Source organism: Heteronotia binoei, chromosome 1, assembly GCF_032191835.1.
Source record: "Heteronotia binoei isolate CCM8104 ecotype False Entrance Well chromosome 1, APGP_CSIRO_Hbin_v1, whole genome shotgun sequence".
Taxonomy (NCBI): Eukaryota; Metazoa; Chordata; class Lepidosauria; order Squamata; family Gekkonidae; genus Heteronotia; species Heteronotia binoei.
The window spans coordinates 158521175-158538416 of record NC_083223.1 but is presented as its reverse complement, the minus strand read 5'-3'; the positions used below and the strand labels follow the sequence as shown (position 1 = coordinate 158538416).

Here is a 17242-nt window from a genome sequence, read left to right as displayed (position 1 = left end):
AGTGTATACTTAAAGATGACACATCAAAGGTTCTATCAACAAAGCTACAATTACTAAACAGTCCTGTATTCACATGTGAAACTTCACACAGTACTTTATCTCCCTGCGGTTATACTTCCTGGGTCCAAGCTTGGCCTGGGAAAATGTCCCTGGAGGCTTTATCTTCAAAGAGCGAATTCCTGCATTTATTAGTAAAAGCAAAAGAGGCGCAGGGGGGAGGCGCCGACTAACTTTCTACTTTGATGTGTCTCAGCTTTATTTCAGGGTTAGTAACAGGTACAGCATGGCAGTCATATTCTGATAAACATAGACAATTATGGAATAATAAAACTGCTTGACAATTAACAATTTGAGATATGCTGATGACATGAGATTACTGGCAGAAGATAGTGAAGACCGACTGCTGGTGAAGGTTAAAGCACAAAGTGCCAAAGCAGGATTACAGCTGAACATCACAAAGACAAAAGTAATGACTGCTGAGGAATTATACAACTTTAAGATTGAGGGTAATGAAATGGAGATGGTTCAAGATTTTCTATTCCTTGGCTCTTTCAGCAACCAAAAACCAAAGAAATCAGAAGTGATTGAGGCTGGGAAGGTCGGCCATGAAGCAGCTAGAAAAGATTCTTAGGTGCAAGGATGTGTCATTGCTAACCAAGATGAAGACTGCTCATACTATATTGTTCCCAGTTACTAGGGATGGACATGAACTGGGTTAGACTTGGAAGTCTGAGCTGAACTTTGTCTGGTTTGAAGTTCGCAAGCTGCAGCTCGGGAATCATGTGCTAAGCGCAGATCTATCCTGAGTTTTTCGCCATGGCTCAGAAGCACTCAGAGTCAAAATCCCACCCAGAAACTTTCACATAAAAAAGCTGACGGCAATGGTCTTGTGCAGCCCTGGAAACACCAAAAGAGACCTTCTCAAGCTTGACAGGCAATACTGCTTGCCAATCAGATGCCCATCTCTACTCTTTGTGTTGGGAGAGGGGTGTATATAAGCAATGGAGCTGCGCACATCTTTGTTCGCATTGGGTCTTTGGGAGTGCTGGGTGTCCTTGTGTTTGCAAAATAGCATTGCTGGTGGGCCTGGGGAAGATTGCTGGATCTCCTGGCTTGATACACACTGCCACCCAAGATTTTTGATCAACAGTCTGACAGGGGCCTGGGGGAATTGCCTTTCCCAGATTTCTGTGCTGCAATTCCTTTCTTTTCCTGCTTGTTTCTCTGCTACGAAGGGTGTTACTGCTTTTCATCCTCCCTCCCGCCGCTTCTCCTTGGGTTGTCCATGCCTAGATCACTTTAGAATGGCCACTTTGTGTTCTCTCACTCTTTTCTATCTCAAATCCCCCCCTTTCTCCTGGGTTTTCTGCCAGAATCATCCCACAGTAATTGCCTTGGCTTTAAGAACATAAGAGAATTCATGTTGGATCAAGCCAGGGGCCCATCCAGTCCAACACTGTGTTACACTGTGGCCAAAAAAATTATATATACACACGCACACACACATATATATATACACACACACTGTGGCTAATAGCCACTGATGGACCTCTGCTCCATATTTTTATCTAACCCCCTCTTGAAGGTGGCTATACTTGTGGCTGCCACCACCTCCTGTGGCAGTGAATTCCACATGTTAATCACCCTTTGGGTGAAGAAGTACTTCCTTTTATCCATTTTAACCTGACTGCTCAGCAATTTCATCAAATGCCCACGAGTTCTTGTATTGTGAGAAAGGGAAAAAAGTATTTTTCTCTACTTTCTCCATCCCATGCATAATCTTGTAAACCTCTATCATGTCACCCCACAGTCGACGTTTCTCCAAGCTAAAGAACCCCAAGCGTTTTAACTTTTCTTCATTGGGAAAGTGTTCCAACCCTTTAGTCATTCTAGTTGCCCTTTTCTGGACTTTTTCCAATGCTATAATATCCTTTTTGAGGTGCAGTGACCAGAATTGCACACAGTATTCCAAATGAGACCACACCATTGATTTATACAGGGGCATTATGATACTGGCTGATTTGTTTTCAGTTCCCTTCCTAATAATTCCCAGCATGGCGTTGGCCTTTTTTTTGCTATCGCACACTGTCTTGACATTTTCAGTGAGTTATCTACCACGACCCCAAGATCTCTCTCTTGGTCAGTCTCTGCCAGTTCACACCCCATCAACTTGTATTTGTAGCTGGGATTCTTGGCCCCAATGTGCATTACTTTGCACTTGGCCACACTGAACCTCATCTGCTACGTTGACGCCCACTCACCCAGCCTCAACAGATCCCTTTGGAGTTCCTCACAATCCTCTCTGGTTCTCACCACCCTGAACAATTTAGTGTCATCTGCAAACTTGGCCATTTCACTGCTCACTCCCAACTCCAAATCATTTATGAACAAGTTAAAGAGCATGGGACCCAGTACTGAGCCCTGCGGCACCCCAGTGCTTATCGTCCTCCACTGCGAAGACTGCCCATTTATACTCACTCTCTGCTTCCTATTAATTAGCCAGTTTTTGATCCACAAGAGGACCTGTCCTTTTACTCCATGACTCTCGAGCTTTCTAAGAAGCCTTTGATGAGGATCTTTATCAAAAGCTTTCTGGAAGTCAAGGTAAACAACATCTATCGGGTCTCCTTTGTCCACATGTTTGTTCACCCCCTCAAAGAACTGTAACAGGTTAGTGAGGAAAGATCTTCCCTTACAGAACCCATGCAGAGTCTTCCTCAATAACCCGTGTTCATCAATGTGCCTACTCATTCTGTCCTTGATAATGGTTTCTACCAACTTTCCCGGTATTGAAGTCAGACTGACTGGCCTGTAATTTCCCGGATCTCCTCTGGAACCCTTTTTAAAGATGGAGGAACCCTTTTTAAAGATGGAACCCTTTTTAAAGATGCTACCTTCCAGTCCTCAGGAACGGAGGCAGATTTCAATGAAAGATTACATATTTTTGTCAGAAGATCCACAAGTTCAACTTTGAGTTCTTTCAGAACTCTTGGATGTATGCCATCCGGACCTGGTGACTTATTAGTTTTTAATTTGTCTATTAGTTGTAGGACCTCCTATCTTCTCACCTCAATCTGACTCAGGTCTTTCAACACCCCTTTCAAAATTAGTGGTTCTGGAGCAGGCAAACACTTCTCATCTTCCACAGTGAAGACGGAGGCAAAAAATGCATTCAGCTTCTCAGCCATTTCCCTATCATCCTTCAGTAATCCTTTTATCCCTTGGTCATCCAAGGGCCCCACTGCCTCCCTGGCTGGTTTCCTGCTTCTGATATATTTGAAGAAATTTTTATTGTTGATCTTTATGTTTTTTGCAATACGCTCCTCATAGTCCCTTTTTGCCTGCCTGATCACAGTCTTGCATTTGATTTGGCACAGCCTGTGTTCCCTTTTATTAATCTCACTTGGACTAGCTTTCCACCGCTTAAAGGAGTTCTTATTTTTTACAGCTTTCATTACTTTGTTTGTTAACTGTGCAGGCCTTCTCTTATATCTGTTTGTGCCTTTTCTAACTTGTGGTATATATTTTATCTGAGCTTCTAGGATAGTAGTTTTAAATAGCCTCCAAGCTTCCCCATGGGTTTTGACTGTATTTACCTTTCCTTTCAGTTTCCTCTTCACATGCCTCCTCATCTCAGAGAATTTATCCCTTTTAAAGTTAAACGTGGTTGTGCTGGTCTTTTGGGGCAACTCCCTATTTATACAAATGGTGAAATCAATAAAGTTATGGTCACTGCTCCCAAGCGTTGCGATCACTTTTACCTCTCTCTCCAAGTCTTGGGCATTACTTAGGACCAAATCCAGGATCGCCCCACCCGTGGTAGGTTCTGAGACCATCTGCTCCATAGCACAGTCCTTGAGAGCATCAAGAAACTCCATCTCTTTCTCTCGAGCAGAACACATATTGACCCAATCAATCTGCGGGTAGTTAAAATCACCTATTATGACACAGTTTTTATGTTTAGCCACTTTCTTTAATCCTTCCATCATATTATAATCGTCCTCTATCTTTTGATTTGGTGGGCGATAACAAACTCCCATAGTTAAATTTCCTTTTGGGCCCTCTATTTCAACCCAAAGCATTTCTAGAAGGGAATCTCATTCTCTGACCCCAGTCTTACTGGACTGTATATCCTCTCTGACATACAGAGCCACCCCACCTCCAACCCTTCCCTCCCTATCCTTCTGATATAACATATCCAGGAATCACCTTGTCCCACTGATTCTCCTCATTCCACCAAGTTTCTGAAATTCCCACAATGTCTTATGTTTTCTCCCAACACTAAACATTCCAACTCACCAATTTTACTTTGAACACTTCTAGCATTTGCATACAAACATCTATAATTTCCCAGGCAAGCTAGGCCTGCAACCTTCCTCCTGCCGCCTCGAGACTTTGGCAGACAGTCCATACTGTTTGTCACCATTTCAGTGGACAACTCTGATCTATTACCCACTTTGCCACCTTCCTCTGCACCTCTAGCACCCACCCCACCCATTTCTGGGGTTTTGCTGCCTGGGGTGCCCTTTTCACTATTCTCCAATACACCCCACTTTTTTCCTGGACTCCTCCCTCAGTTGTTACACAGTCGTTGCATTGGGGTTGCCTTCTTCCTCTGCATCTCTACCCTACCACTTTCTGGGATTTTGCTGCCTGCACTGTTCCATAGCCACTGCCTGGGGCTTTCTTTCTTTCTCTCCTCCAACACCTCCCCTCTCTCCTGGGGTTCCTGCCTGAATTGTTCCATAGATTGCCTTGGGGTCTCCCCTTTCTTGTGCATCTATAACGCCCACCCCACCCCTCTGCTTTCTGGGGTTCTGTTGCCTGGGGTTTCCTTTATGCTCTGCCCCCATATTACCTCCATTTTCTCCATACTCAACATCTCTCCACAAATTACCTTCCTGGAGCCCCTTGCTTGGGGGTCCATAATTCGGATCCTCCAAATCCAACCCACACATAACTTGTTGGGCATACGGAGGGGTATCCCCAGGAGGCACTCTGCAAGGTGGATGTCTCTAGCTCATCCAGGGTCCGTTTAATATACTCTTGAACTGGTGCATGACCTCTCATTGAAAAGCACTTTCAGGGCACTTTGTTTGTGGGCCTGTAACTCAGAACCCTGGAAGTACAGTGTTCACCAAACTTGGTGGGCATGTAAAGGAGAGTCAGCTGGAGATCCCCTGTGATTTTGGAGCCTCTAGTCCCTTGGGGACATTTTTCATTTGAAGCAGTTCACAAACTAATTTGGTTCATGAACTGAACCGATTTCCTAGTCTGTGCCCATCCCTAACTATTACTATATATTGGTGTAAGTGGGCAGCTGTGTTGGTCTGAAGCAGTTGAACAAAGCAGGAGTCAAGTGCATATTTAAAACCAACTAAGTTTTATTCAGAATGTAAGGTTTCATGTGCTAAAAACACACTTCTTCAGATGAGGGGATCAGGTATAGTGGGCTGAAATACATGCAGTTTGTTGATTAAGAGGGTAAACTGGCTGGGATCACACTGTTCCACCATGTGATCCCAGCCAGTTTGCCCTTTTAATCAACAAACTGTATGTATTTCAGCCCACTATACCTGATCCCTTCGTCTGATGAAGTGTGTTTTTAGCACACGAAAGCTTACGTTCTTCATAAAACTTAGTTGGTCTTAAAGGTGCAACTTGACTGCTGCTTTATATATTGGTGTGACAGCAGAACAATGAAGAAAACTGACAGGAAGAAAACTGATTCATTTGAAATTTGGTATTGGAGGAGAGTTTTATTTATTTATTACTTTCCATTTTACGGACTGCTAAAGAGGCAAATAAGTGGATTCTCGATCAAATCAGGCTTGAACTATGCATAGAAGCTAAAATGACCAAACTGAGGCTATTTTGGTCACATTATGAGAAGACCTGGCAAAGACAGTAATGCTGAGACAAATCAAAGGCAGGAAAAGAGGATAACCCAACATGAGATGTATTGACTCTATCAAGGAAGCCACGACCCTCAGTTTGCAAGATCTGAGCAAGGCTGTTAATGATAAGATGTTTAGGAGGTCATTAATTCATAGGGTTGCCCTACGTCAGAAACTACTTGATGGCACTTAACTAAACAACTGGAAGAGCTCGGCATATAAACGTGTGGCCCAAAATATATTAAACAGCACCCCCAATTCTGTGTCAGGTCAGGAAAAAAGCAAGGGGGGGGGGCTGAGCCCCATCTCTTCATGTGCTGCAGTGTTAGCCCAAATAGGCCATGCTCATTCCTGGAAAGTGCCCGGCTTCGATGTTCCTCTCCACCAAACCAGGTGATGACCCTGGGGAAAAATGTTATATGTAGTTAGACCTGTAGTTTTCCTTTTGAATACTTCATTCATTGGATAACTTTAAGATAGTTCTGGTTCAGGAACTGAACTTTTACTGGCTTGCCTAGTGGAAGAAAGAAGTGGAGATGATTGTTGCCTGATTCTCCCCCCCCCCCTTGCCGAAACTGGAGGGAAAAGAAAGTTGGGAAAATCCATGATCCTTGCATGAGCATATCACTGAATCCAGCACTTCAGATCTAAAAAGGGCTGGGTTTTGTAGCTATAATATATTGGGGGGGGAAATCCCATTTATCCCAGTTCATTATATCTCCCAATCTTAAGAATTTGTTTCTTACCCATCCACCTCATCTTCTGTAGGTTGTCTCTTCCTGCCCTATAATGATGTTTTGCAGTTATTCCCATTGCTGCTTATAAAAGTTTCAAAAATAGCTATCATTTTATTGAATAACCTTGTAGAGGTGAAATGGTGGCATCTGTTGCATGTTATTGTACTGTAATAGGATCTTAATGCAAAAATTAGGATTAAGTCTAAATGTAAATGCCTTAAACTATTGTCTTGTCTTTTAGGAGAGCCTTGCTGCTGTTTATACCCCATGCTGCCCTGGCTATTACACAATCTATGAGCCAGTAATCAGGCTTAAAGGTCAAGCAAAAACTATATCTTCCCAACGACCTTTCAGTTCAAAGGAAGTACACAGCAATTTGCCAGATCCTCTTTATCTGAAAATGCTACAGCCGGCTGAATATAAAGGTCTTCAGGGTATATTGCATGAGATTGGTGGAACTGGGGCATTTGTCTTCCTTTTTGCCAGGGTAAGGTTTTGAGAAAATTACTTCGCTTATTAGTAATTATTTTATTAATACAATCTTAATACATGTGTCTTACTCTTTGGAATATTGAGAGCCTATAATATAAAAGAAATATATAATAAACATAACCACTGGAGTAGATAGAGACCCAAAGGAGATTTGCTATAATGTAGTCACTTAGAGACTGAGATATAAAGCAGGAATCTTTTTAAAACTGTTAATTATGAATGAAATTGTTAGAACAATCTAAAGAGCTTTAGAAATGCTAATTATTGTGTTCATTGCCCTGTCTCAAGAAAGACATACACCATCCTTCCCTTACTGATTTATCTTGTACTGTCCAGGCCAGAAGCATGCTACTGACAGAGAACAGATATAGCACTTTCAGAGGAAATGGCTTTCGATATTATGGTCAGCTGTGTACTAAACTGAAGCAATGTTACAATTAACTCTTAGCATGCTTTAATACTTAACTAATGGATTGTCCTATATTTAGGTTGTAGAGATCAGCAACTGTGAAGAGACACAAGCTTTGGCTCTAAAAGTAATACTTGCCTTAACAAAACACAATCAGCAGAGAATACATGAGTTAGAAAACTGCAACGGTTACTCAATGATCCATCAGGTGTTGATAAAACCCAAGTGTATTGTTGGATTTCACATGTTGCAGGTAAGGGGCCACATTGAAACTCCTATCTGTTGGCTAATCTTGGTAAAATGTTTAATCCACTTGACTTCTTGGAGTTATATGTTTCATTCTAAGGACCTGAGCAAGTAACAGTAATTTTTAAAACAAATAAACATAACCAATTAAAACCAGCATGGATCTTAGAGAGTATAGGAGTTTTCAAATTCTTTGCCACATTATTAATTAAGTTCTAAAGGTAAGCTTAAATTTAATTGTATCCTGCCTTCTCTCTCTCATTACTAGATTTTGGATGTTGTCCTTGTAGATATAGATATAGCCTGAAACTGTCACCTGTTATCCAAAATCATTTTTATTCTTTTGATGTTAAAGGTGTTTCTCTTTTCCATGGATTTTGTTTTCTAATATTATTTATCCTGTGCAATTTTAGCCAAAGCACTTTTATGACTTTGAAGTAGTATATTTGAAGGTATAGATTATTTAGCATTGTCAAGCGGATTCACTATAACTTTTTCTTTATTATGTGACATCTACACAGAAATGATAGAATTGGGATAGTGATGCTCTATATTTTTGGTGCTTGGGGGACAACAGTGGGAGGGCTTCTGGAGTTCTGGCCCCATTGGTGGACCTCATGATGGCACCTGAGTTTTGGCCACTGTGTGACACAGAGTGTTGGAGTGGATGGGCCATTGGCCTGATCCAACATGAGTTCTGTTATGTTCTTATGAAACTGGGAAGGGGGAATTCGTTTGGAAGAGTATAAGTCTGTGAATCCTGTTTTTCTTCACAGCAAAGAAGTAACCCTCTTGGAAAAGTTATGTTTAATTTATAATAACATCACGATCCTTTGAAATGTTAAAATGGAAACCTTAGCTGTGATGTTCTCAATATTTTAGCAGTACAATGAATTTACCACTGGTATGTGTGCTGTTAAACAAGAAGGTCAAATCACCACAGCCGAGTGTTGCCATGAGGCTTTATCATCCACTAAATGTTTAGATTTGAGTGCAGTAGCACCTTAGAGACCAACAATAGTTTCAGGGTTTAAACCCCCGAAGGCTGAATAGGGACATAATAGCCTCATCTCATTACAGTTGTTAATTTTCTGACCCCAAGCATTTCTCCTCTGCTCTAATCAAGCTAATTACAAGTGCATGGTACCTTTGCATCCTTACAAACATTTTTAAAAAATATCCTGCCCACCTTGTGATTAGAATAAAGGGACACAAAAGATTCATTCTACTCATGTCTGACAAAGGGAGATTATACCCTGAAACTATTGTTAGTCTCTAAGGTGCTACTGGACTTCAGTCTGTTTTACTGCAGATCAACATGGCTGTCATCTGAAACTATCCACTAAATGTGTTTGCTGTCTTTTGAAAGACTCTCCTTGCAGGATGCTGTAGTGAGAAAATAATTTATCTTAGTGACAATGGGGAATTTACACTTGATGTAGAGACTACAGCTATAATCCAAGATGTTAAATTGTTGGAAGAGCTGTTACTTGATTGGAAGATATGGTCGAAAGCCCAGGTAATTGTTTATATACAGAAGTGTGTTGCACCTCTTCAGAGACCAGCAGATAGTAACCATTCATTTTTAGTTAAATAAGAATTGAAATATTTTTGTTCATGGCCATTAAGTATGTGTCTGTTCTGTCTGAAATACCTGAACTGGTTTCTAAGTTTAAGTAGCTGTTAGAGCAAAGAATAAATAAACCAAAATTTGCACTGGTCATCCTCTTAGGTTTGTGAAGTTTTCCACAATTCCTAAAACAATAATTTATGTTAAATTGGAGGGATCCATGTGGATGTTGTACATACTGGAATATATTTAAGACTTTGGGAAATAGAATGAAATGGAAGATATAGTCTTATAGACATTCATTGTGTATTTTACTTGTTACTTCCATGCTATTTTTTTAACCATTTTAGTGAGGACATTTTAACCATTTATCTTTATCTCTGCAAATATAGGGAGTGAACTTAATTTATTTGTCCTGCATGGCTCATATGGAGCTAAATAACATAATTGTCTGTAAACTCTTTCATTGCTACACCAGTAACAGTAATTCGTACCAAGCTGAATAAAACAAAAATGAATATACAGCATAAAACAGAAGTCTTAAAGATTAATTAAATATATCCTAGCATGAGGTTTCATGCATCAGATCTCATTTCTTCAGATGCCTATTAAACTGGTTTGTTAGTACGCCTCAGAGGCCATCTATCCGTCAGAAAGGGTGTTCATTCAAAGTCTTATTCCGCTTTGTGAATGGGGCTAGAGACAGTGAAGCTGGAGAATAATATCCACCAGTCTGTCTTAAATTGCTAAACAAAATCTTCTTGACATTTATATGTGGAATTACTATAAGCGATTTAGAAAGTGTCTCCAGTGCATTGTAGGCTATATATGCAAAAATCTGTTACTTTTAACGTTTTCAAATTTTAGTTTAGCTTCAAATGTCATAATTGTAATAAAACTCTGAATTATCATATTTTGTTGCTGTTTAGATATGCAGCCTTGTTCTGTGTGCTCATGTGGCCAAGTGTACAAAATGTTTCTCCTGCCATGACTAATAGGAGAGAATGTAGTTTCTAAGTGTTATGTTTTACTGTATTCAGGTTACCCAAAAAGTCATGGTTGGTTTGGTATGCGAATAAGTCTCAGAGGTTCACTAATTTGTTTGCTGTCTCCCCTAGTGCATGGATGGTAGAATGAAGGCATCCCAGTGTGTACCAAACTGCAAGTTGTTGTGATATCCCAATTGGGCCTTTTAAAAAGATTGCATTTAGAAATGTACATATATACAAAATACTCTTTGAGTAATATATAACATTGATTCAGCAAGACATGAACTATAAAGAATATTCTGATTCATAATTCAGTGAGACAAATAATATATAATGAAATTTACCAGTTCACTCAATTGTTATAATATAAACAAAACATTTTAATTAATTTGTCCATATATATATATATACACACACACTCTCTTTAGGATGATAGGAGATATATATACACCGTATTTTTCGCACCATAAGACGCACTTCCCCCCCCCCCAAAAAAAAAGTGGGGGGAAAAGTGTATGCGTCTTATGGAGCGAAGGTACCGTATGTACCTTCCTCTGGGGGCGGGGCAATCCGCTGCCTCCGTCCCGGCGCTTCCCCGCGCCTGCCTGCCTGGCTCCAGCTCTGACACTTACAGCAAGCGCCAGGATCGCTCCCTCTGCCCTCCGATCCCGGCGCTTGCTTTAAGCATCAGCGCTGAAGCCATGCAAATAGGCAGGGAGAAAGCACGCCGCCCCCTCCACAGCCGGCACTCGTGAAGCGCTGGGTTTGTGGAGGGGGTGGGTGCTTCCTCCATGCCTGGCTGCCTGGCTTCAGCTGCTGCTTATAGCAAGCGCTGGGATCGGAGGGCGGAGGGAGCGATCCTGGCGCTTGCTGTAAGCAGCAGCTGAAGCCATGCAGGCAGCCAAGCCTCCGATCCCAGTGCTTGCTATAAGCAGCAGCTGAAGCCAGGCACAGAGGAAGCACCCACCCCCTTCGCAAACCCAGCGCTTCGCGAGCGCCGGCTGTGGAGGGGGCGGCGTGCTTTTTCCGTGCCTGCGTGCCTGGCTGGGAGACAAGCAGCGAGATCGCTCTCTCCGCCCCCATCGCAAACCCAGCACTTTGCAGGGAGCGATCTCGCTGCTTGTCTCCCTGCCAGGCACGCAGGCGCGGGGGAAGCACGCCGGCGCCTGCGTGCCTGGCTGAGAGACAAGTGGCGAGATCGCTCCCTGCGAAGTGCTGGGTTTGCGGTGGGGGCGGAGGGAGCGATCTCGCCCTCGTCTCCCAGCCAGGCACCTGCATCTAATGGTCCGGAGCATCCAATGGACTGAAAAATACGGTATATCTATCTCCTATCATCCTAAAGTGTATCAGGTAACTATACCTGCTATTTAATAAGTAAATAATGATTTATAATGACAATGATTCTGTAATTTCTTAAAATATAAATACCAGTATAACACAGAGATTGCTTAAAGTAGCTCATTAAAAAACATAAGAGAAATGTCCTTTATAGTATTACCATTCCAGAACATTATGAGCATAGCCCAATCTTCCATAAATTTAACTGAAATATTGGAAGAGTTTCTTAATGTTCTTTGGTGATAAATTAATTTAATAAGCAATACATTATTCCAAACAGAATTTAACCAATTTCTTGGAGGTGGGGTGCCTCCCACCCATCAAGCACTAAGTATTATTTTAGCAACCCTAGGTAGGGTTAAGAGAGATTCTAAATCTGGCACAATGACATAATCTTTAATATATCCTTTGGATCATGAGAGAAACTAATCATTTATCAAGCAGATTATAAAACGTTAATCAAGTAGATTATAAAATCCCCCAAATTCTGTACTTTTTGTGTAGCTTCAAAAGATGTAATCAGGGGTGTCGGTTGAGCTGATTTGTTACAAGTGCTGAATCTGACATAAATGAGACTTTGTCAGGCAGAGCCATGTTGAGTTGGGCCAGGTCATGTGTGTACCTGTTTATGATTAGGTAGCAGAGATATAAACTTTATAAAGGACACAGACAAACACAGATTTTTTAAAAACCCTTAAAACATCCTTAAACCATTAGCACTCCTTGGTCTTAAAGGTGCTTTCATTGTATTTCTCCCATGGGATCCAGGGAACTGGGCAAAGGAAGCTCTGGCTATTTCCTTCCTTCCCCAGGGGACCAGGAGGGGCAGAAGCCTCAGCCAATAGAAGGAAGAGAGGCTTGGTTCAGTAGCTCTACTGTGTGATTGAGAGAGTCCAGAAAAGCAAGATATCCCTTTCCCCCTTCCTCTCCAAGGGAGGAGCCTCAGCCAATGGAGAAAATAGATGTTTTGCTTTGTTGATCCTGTGCAGTTGAGCAAGCCTGGCAAAGCAAACTGTAATGCAGAAGGAAGCAAGAGAGAGGGAGAAGGAAGCAGTTGCTTGGGGGCCTGATAGGAGCCCTCTGGGGGCCTGATTCAGCCCCTGGGCTACATGTTTGACACCACTGTTATTTGGTGCCAATGTTGTTCATATATTTTGGAATTGTACAAAAAATACAGAATTTCCTTGCCGGCTTTCCCAGTACTCCATCTGTGTTCTTAGTCAGGGCTGAATTCAGACTCTTTTTAGTACTTGACTCTGAAGTAAGGCTGAAATCAGACTGAATCTCCTTGGCATTCAGCTATCTTTCTTTGCTGTGCTGATGCTAACCAATCAGATTCCTTGGGGCATTCAAGGCTCCTTGGTTTTGTGCAAAATTAACCCTTTGTGGTTTTTTTCCCGTTTGTACAGCCCTTCTAAACTTTTAAAAACGCAGTCTGTCACAGTGACTTATTCAGACATAACAGCAAATTGTAGTTAGTTCAAAACTGGGAAGTGTTTGCTTCTATGAGGAGCAAGGAGGCACCACATGAAGACTTTGTAGCTTATTCTCATCATGAACAAACTGGTTTGCTCCTGAGTTCTGAGTTTCCATAATTTTATTTCCAACACAATTTAATGTAAGTCTATAACTTTGCTTTTGTTGTAATTTTGTATGTGCTAAGCTTTGTAGTGTTTTTTGTTTTTCAGCAAGGTGTTTGGAAAACACTCTTATCAGCTCTAGAAATACTTATCCAAGATAATCACTGGCAACAGATGTTTAACACTAAACAACTTCTAAAAGCTCAAGTAGTGCATCACTTCTTGTTGACATGTCAGGTGTTGCAGGTATTTCTGTGTAGCCTTTGTTTTGAAGATACAAGGTATTTGGGGAACAGCTCATTGTTGCAAATTATTCTGCCATTGTTATAGGACTATTGTTGCAGCATTCCACACCTTAATTCATTGACGGGATACAAAGACAATTTCCTTCCCTGATAATTTTGAAAACATTATCTTTAAAACTACAGACTAAGATGTCTTAGTGACTTAGAAAACATCTTATCCAATTTCCTGTCTTGAAAGAGAACCATAAAATCATTCATTCCCACTAGCATTTTCTAAGCTTTTTCTTTAAAACAGTTGTAAAAAGTAATATGTTGGACCCACTGTGAAATACTTCTCCTGTGGGATGTGGGATCATGAGGAGGATTTGCAACAGAAAGGGGGAATTGGTGGAAATTTGCTAGATCCAACCTATAGTAATTTTGCTTGTCACTATTGAACATTTCCTTTACTTATTTCTGGGATCTGGAGCAGGTAAAGCTGAAGAATAGTTTCTTCTAATATAAAGCTGTGTTCTTCCCCTTGTCTCTATTCTTGTGTAGAACATAGAATAAAGCATTGATTTTGTATGTATCTCTCTTTTCAGCTATTTGTCTCTTCATTCCCCCCCACAGGAGCACAAAGAGGAAAACTTTACATCTATACCTACTGAGATTTGTACATCATTTGTAAAAATAATTGAAGAAGTCCTTGGCTCTCCTCCAGATCTGGAATTGCTGACATTGATCTTCAACTTCCTCTTAGCAGTTCACCCTCCTACTAATACATATGTTTGTCACAATCCTACAAACTTCTACTTTTCCCTGCACATAGGTAGATAAAATATTTTGCTCAGTTTAAATGTGTAAGAAAGAAACTTATGTGAAACCTACTAACAATGCTATCTTGAACAGTTATACCTAAGTCAACTGAAATCATACCTCTACTTAGGGTGGCATTTCAAGTCATCTCCTTTAAAATGTAACTGAAATAAGAGTGGGGCGAAGCATTATTCCCTCCACATGTATGAGCTGCTGGGACCATGTAGCTTCCTGGTAGTGATTGCACAGATTCAGGTGTTTTTTACTTCTCATAGTTTTGTGAATTGTCACCCGGAAGCATCATGTTCCCCGTTGGCTCATGTGTTACTTTTATGTGTCCCATGTAGCTGAAATACTCCTCTCTTATCTAAAATCCATCCATATGTGGAATTTCTAGAGCTTCCTGAGATGGCAGAGAACTATTGCCAGTCTGACTAGACAGTAAGAACATAGGAACATAAGAGAAGCCATGTTGGATCAGGCCAGTGGTCCATTCAGTCCAACACTCTGTGTCAGTGGTCAAAACCCAAGTACTGACCTTGATAGACCAGAGATCTGATTCAGTATCAGGCAGCTTCATGTAAGTTTTAAAATAGGGCAGCATCATTTTTACTATTGAAATGAAAAGATAATTCTCTTTTGGTGATCAAAGTCAGTCTCCATGAATGGTGCTTGCAAGAGTGGTCAATTGAATGGTGATGCGTGTGAGATGCCTCTTTGATAAAGAACTTGTAAGAAACGGTATCACAGGCTGGCATTTCTGTCAGAGGCAGCTTTGTGATCCACACTCTATTGTAAAAGTTCTGTACCTTGGAGATTTAGAAAGTTGGAAGCAACATCTGAAAATTGCATGAAAAGTCTCATAATTTCATTTGAATCTTCTGGAAGTCTTTTATGGAGATGAAGTATGAACTGTGATAAGACTTTTTGAAATTTTCTGAGCTTGCACCTTAATATTGAAAAGAATTTTTGTTAATTTGCACCTTAATATTGAATAGATTGTACATTTGTGAATGAAACTGAACTAATGATATATCTTGATGCTAATTTAATATAGGTAGTAATGGTTAGTAATTATTTGGATTGTCAATATGTTGTTAATTTTTCACAGTTGTATTGTCATTGTGCACCTGAGAGAGACTCAGCTGCATGGGAGAGATACAAAGAAAGCACCTTTAAGACCAACAAGTGCTAATGTTTTAAGCATGTTTTATTTTAAGTTTTTAAAAAATCATTGTGTTTGTCTGTGTCCTTTATCTCTCTGCTGCCTAGCATTACATTTTATGACACACATGGCCTGGCCTGGCAAGGTCTCATTTATGTCAATCCGGCCCTCATAACAAATGAGTTCGATGCTCCTGGTTTACATTCCACTGCCAAATGGTTTAAACAGTTTCATTTCTGAAATTCATCATAGTGTTATAATTTCCAGAGATGGGGTTGGTATTATAAAAAGTAGTGGCATCTTTTAATTTATTTTCTAATATATTTAGTATTTCATTACATTGCAGTTTTTTTCTCCAGGATATATAAGCAATAATGAAACTTCTCAGGTATGTGTTGAGAGTATCCTGTAAGACAGATCGAGTAATTTTCTGTGTGATACTAGTAAAGAGGAAATCCTTGATGTAAATCTCCGTTTTCTTTTGAAAGGTTTCCTTACGGAGCAGAGATGTGTTTAGCCTCCAGAAAGGAGATTTTAGATCAACTTCTCTCATACTGATTATCAAACAGGGGAATGATCAGAAATAACACATACCCCAATAGAACAGTCACCCACTTCAGAAATTAGGGAGCTACTGAGAAGAAAATCTAATTATGAGGTAATTTATAAAGAGTGGAGTGGACACCATACATCATGTAGACTGTTATCATACATATGGCCTTGCAGAGCAGATCTGGATCAGCTTGTAGCACAAAAAAGTCTGTTACATTCTTTTAAGAGAAGGTCTATTATTATATTGTAGTCCCTCCAGGATTACATGATAATCTCCAGTTTTTCTGAATGTTGCTATGAACGTGAAAGGAGAGAGAGTCTACATTTGGCCCATAAAATATTGCCTGGCTAATATGAATATAGATCGATCACATTTAGCCAAAATAAAGATGTATCTCCCTTTGGTGTCTGATTTAGAGTCAAGAACTTCCATGTGAAGATTTTGATGCAGTTAAATTGCAACTCCTCTAGCCTTAACAGAATTTCCAGACAGTAAGCTTCTCTCACACATTCTTTAGAAGAGGGGTGCCAAACTCATTTGTTACAAGGGCCAGATCTGACATAAATGTCATTTTGTTGACTGGGCCACGTGTGCCATAAAATGTAACATGAGGTTCCAGAGATACCAACTTTATATTTAGTCTTTGGTGTTCTTGAAGATTTTTCTTAAAAGGGCCACAGTCAGTGGATCATCTGTGGCCACAGTAGGGAGGTCATCCTCTTTGTTAAGTCCAGCTGTAGCGGTTATTTTGGATTTAGCCTGCATAGCCTTCTTGCTCTGATTTCTTTCTCCTGCCAGCTTGAAACAGTTTAAGCACTACAAGGGCTGTCTCCAAATGTGTACAAGAGCAAAATATACACAGTGATGCTGTGTTGAACCAAACCCAGTACAGATGAAGGCTGGATGTCATTGGGTTGGGCCTGTAGAGGTCTAGATCTCACTCAGACATGCTGTATACAGCTTGGAGGCTCCACCCCACTCCTATTTCAGTTACATTCTTAATTATGTTTCTTCTAACAGCAGTATTTTGTCCATTTTTTTTAAGATGGGAAAATTTTCCAAGAGAAAGTTCAATCAATCATGTATTTGAGAAATTCTAGCAGTGGTGGAAAATCTGTTGACAGTCCAACACTGGCCATTACAAGTCCAACAGGATTTTCTGCTGCACCTCAGGAAGGTAAACGGTTGTATACATTTCTTTGAAAAGGTCTTACATAACCCAT

General features: G+C 40.6%; 1 protein-coding gene across 1 annotated transcript in view; it reads left to right on the top strand.

The window, feature by feature from the left end:
* LYST (lysosomal trafficking regulator) overlaps nt 1-17242 on the top strand; it is a 155805-nt gene that overhangs the window by 78214 nt on the left and 60349 nt on the right. The window contains exons 17-22 of the mRNA XM_060243203.1: nt 6876-7121; nt 7615-7788; nt 9151-9300; nt 13367-13504; nt 14116-14314; nt 17065-17196. Of these exons, the coding sequence (XP_060099186.1) occupies nt 6876-7121; nt 7615-7788; nt 9151-9300; nt 13367-13504; nt 14116-14314; nt 17065-17196 (1039 nt within the window). The remainder of the gene's footprint in view (nt 1-6875; nt 7122-7614; nt 7789-9150; nt 9301-13366; nt 13505-14115; nt 14315-17064; nt 17197-17242) is intronic.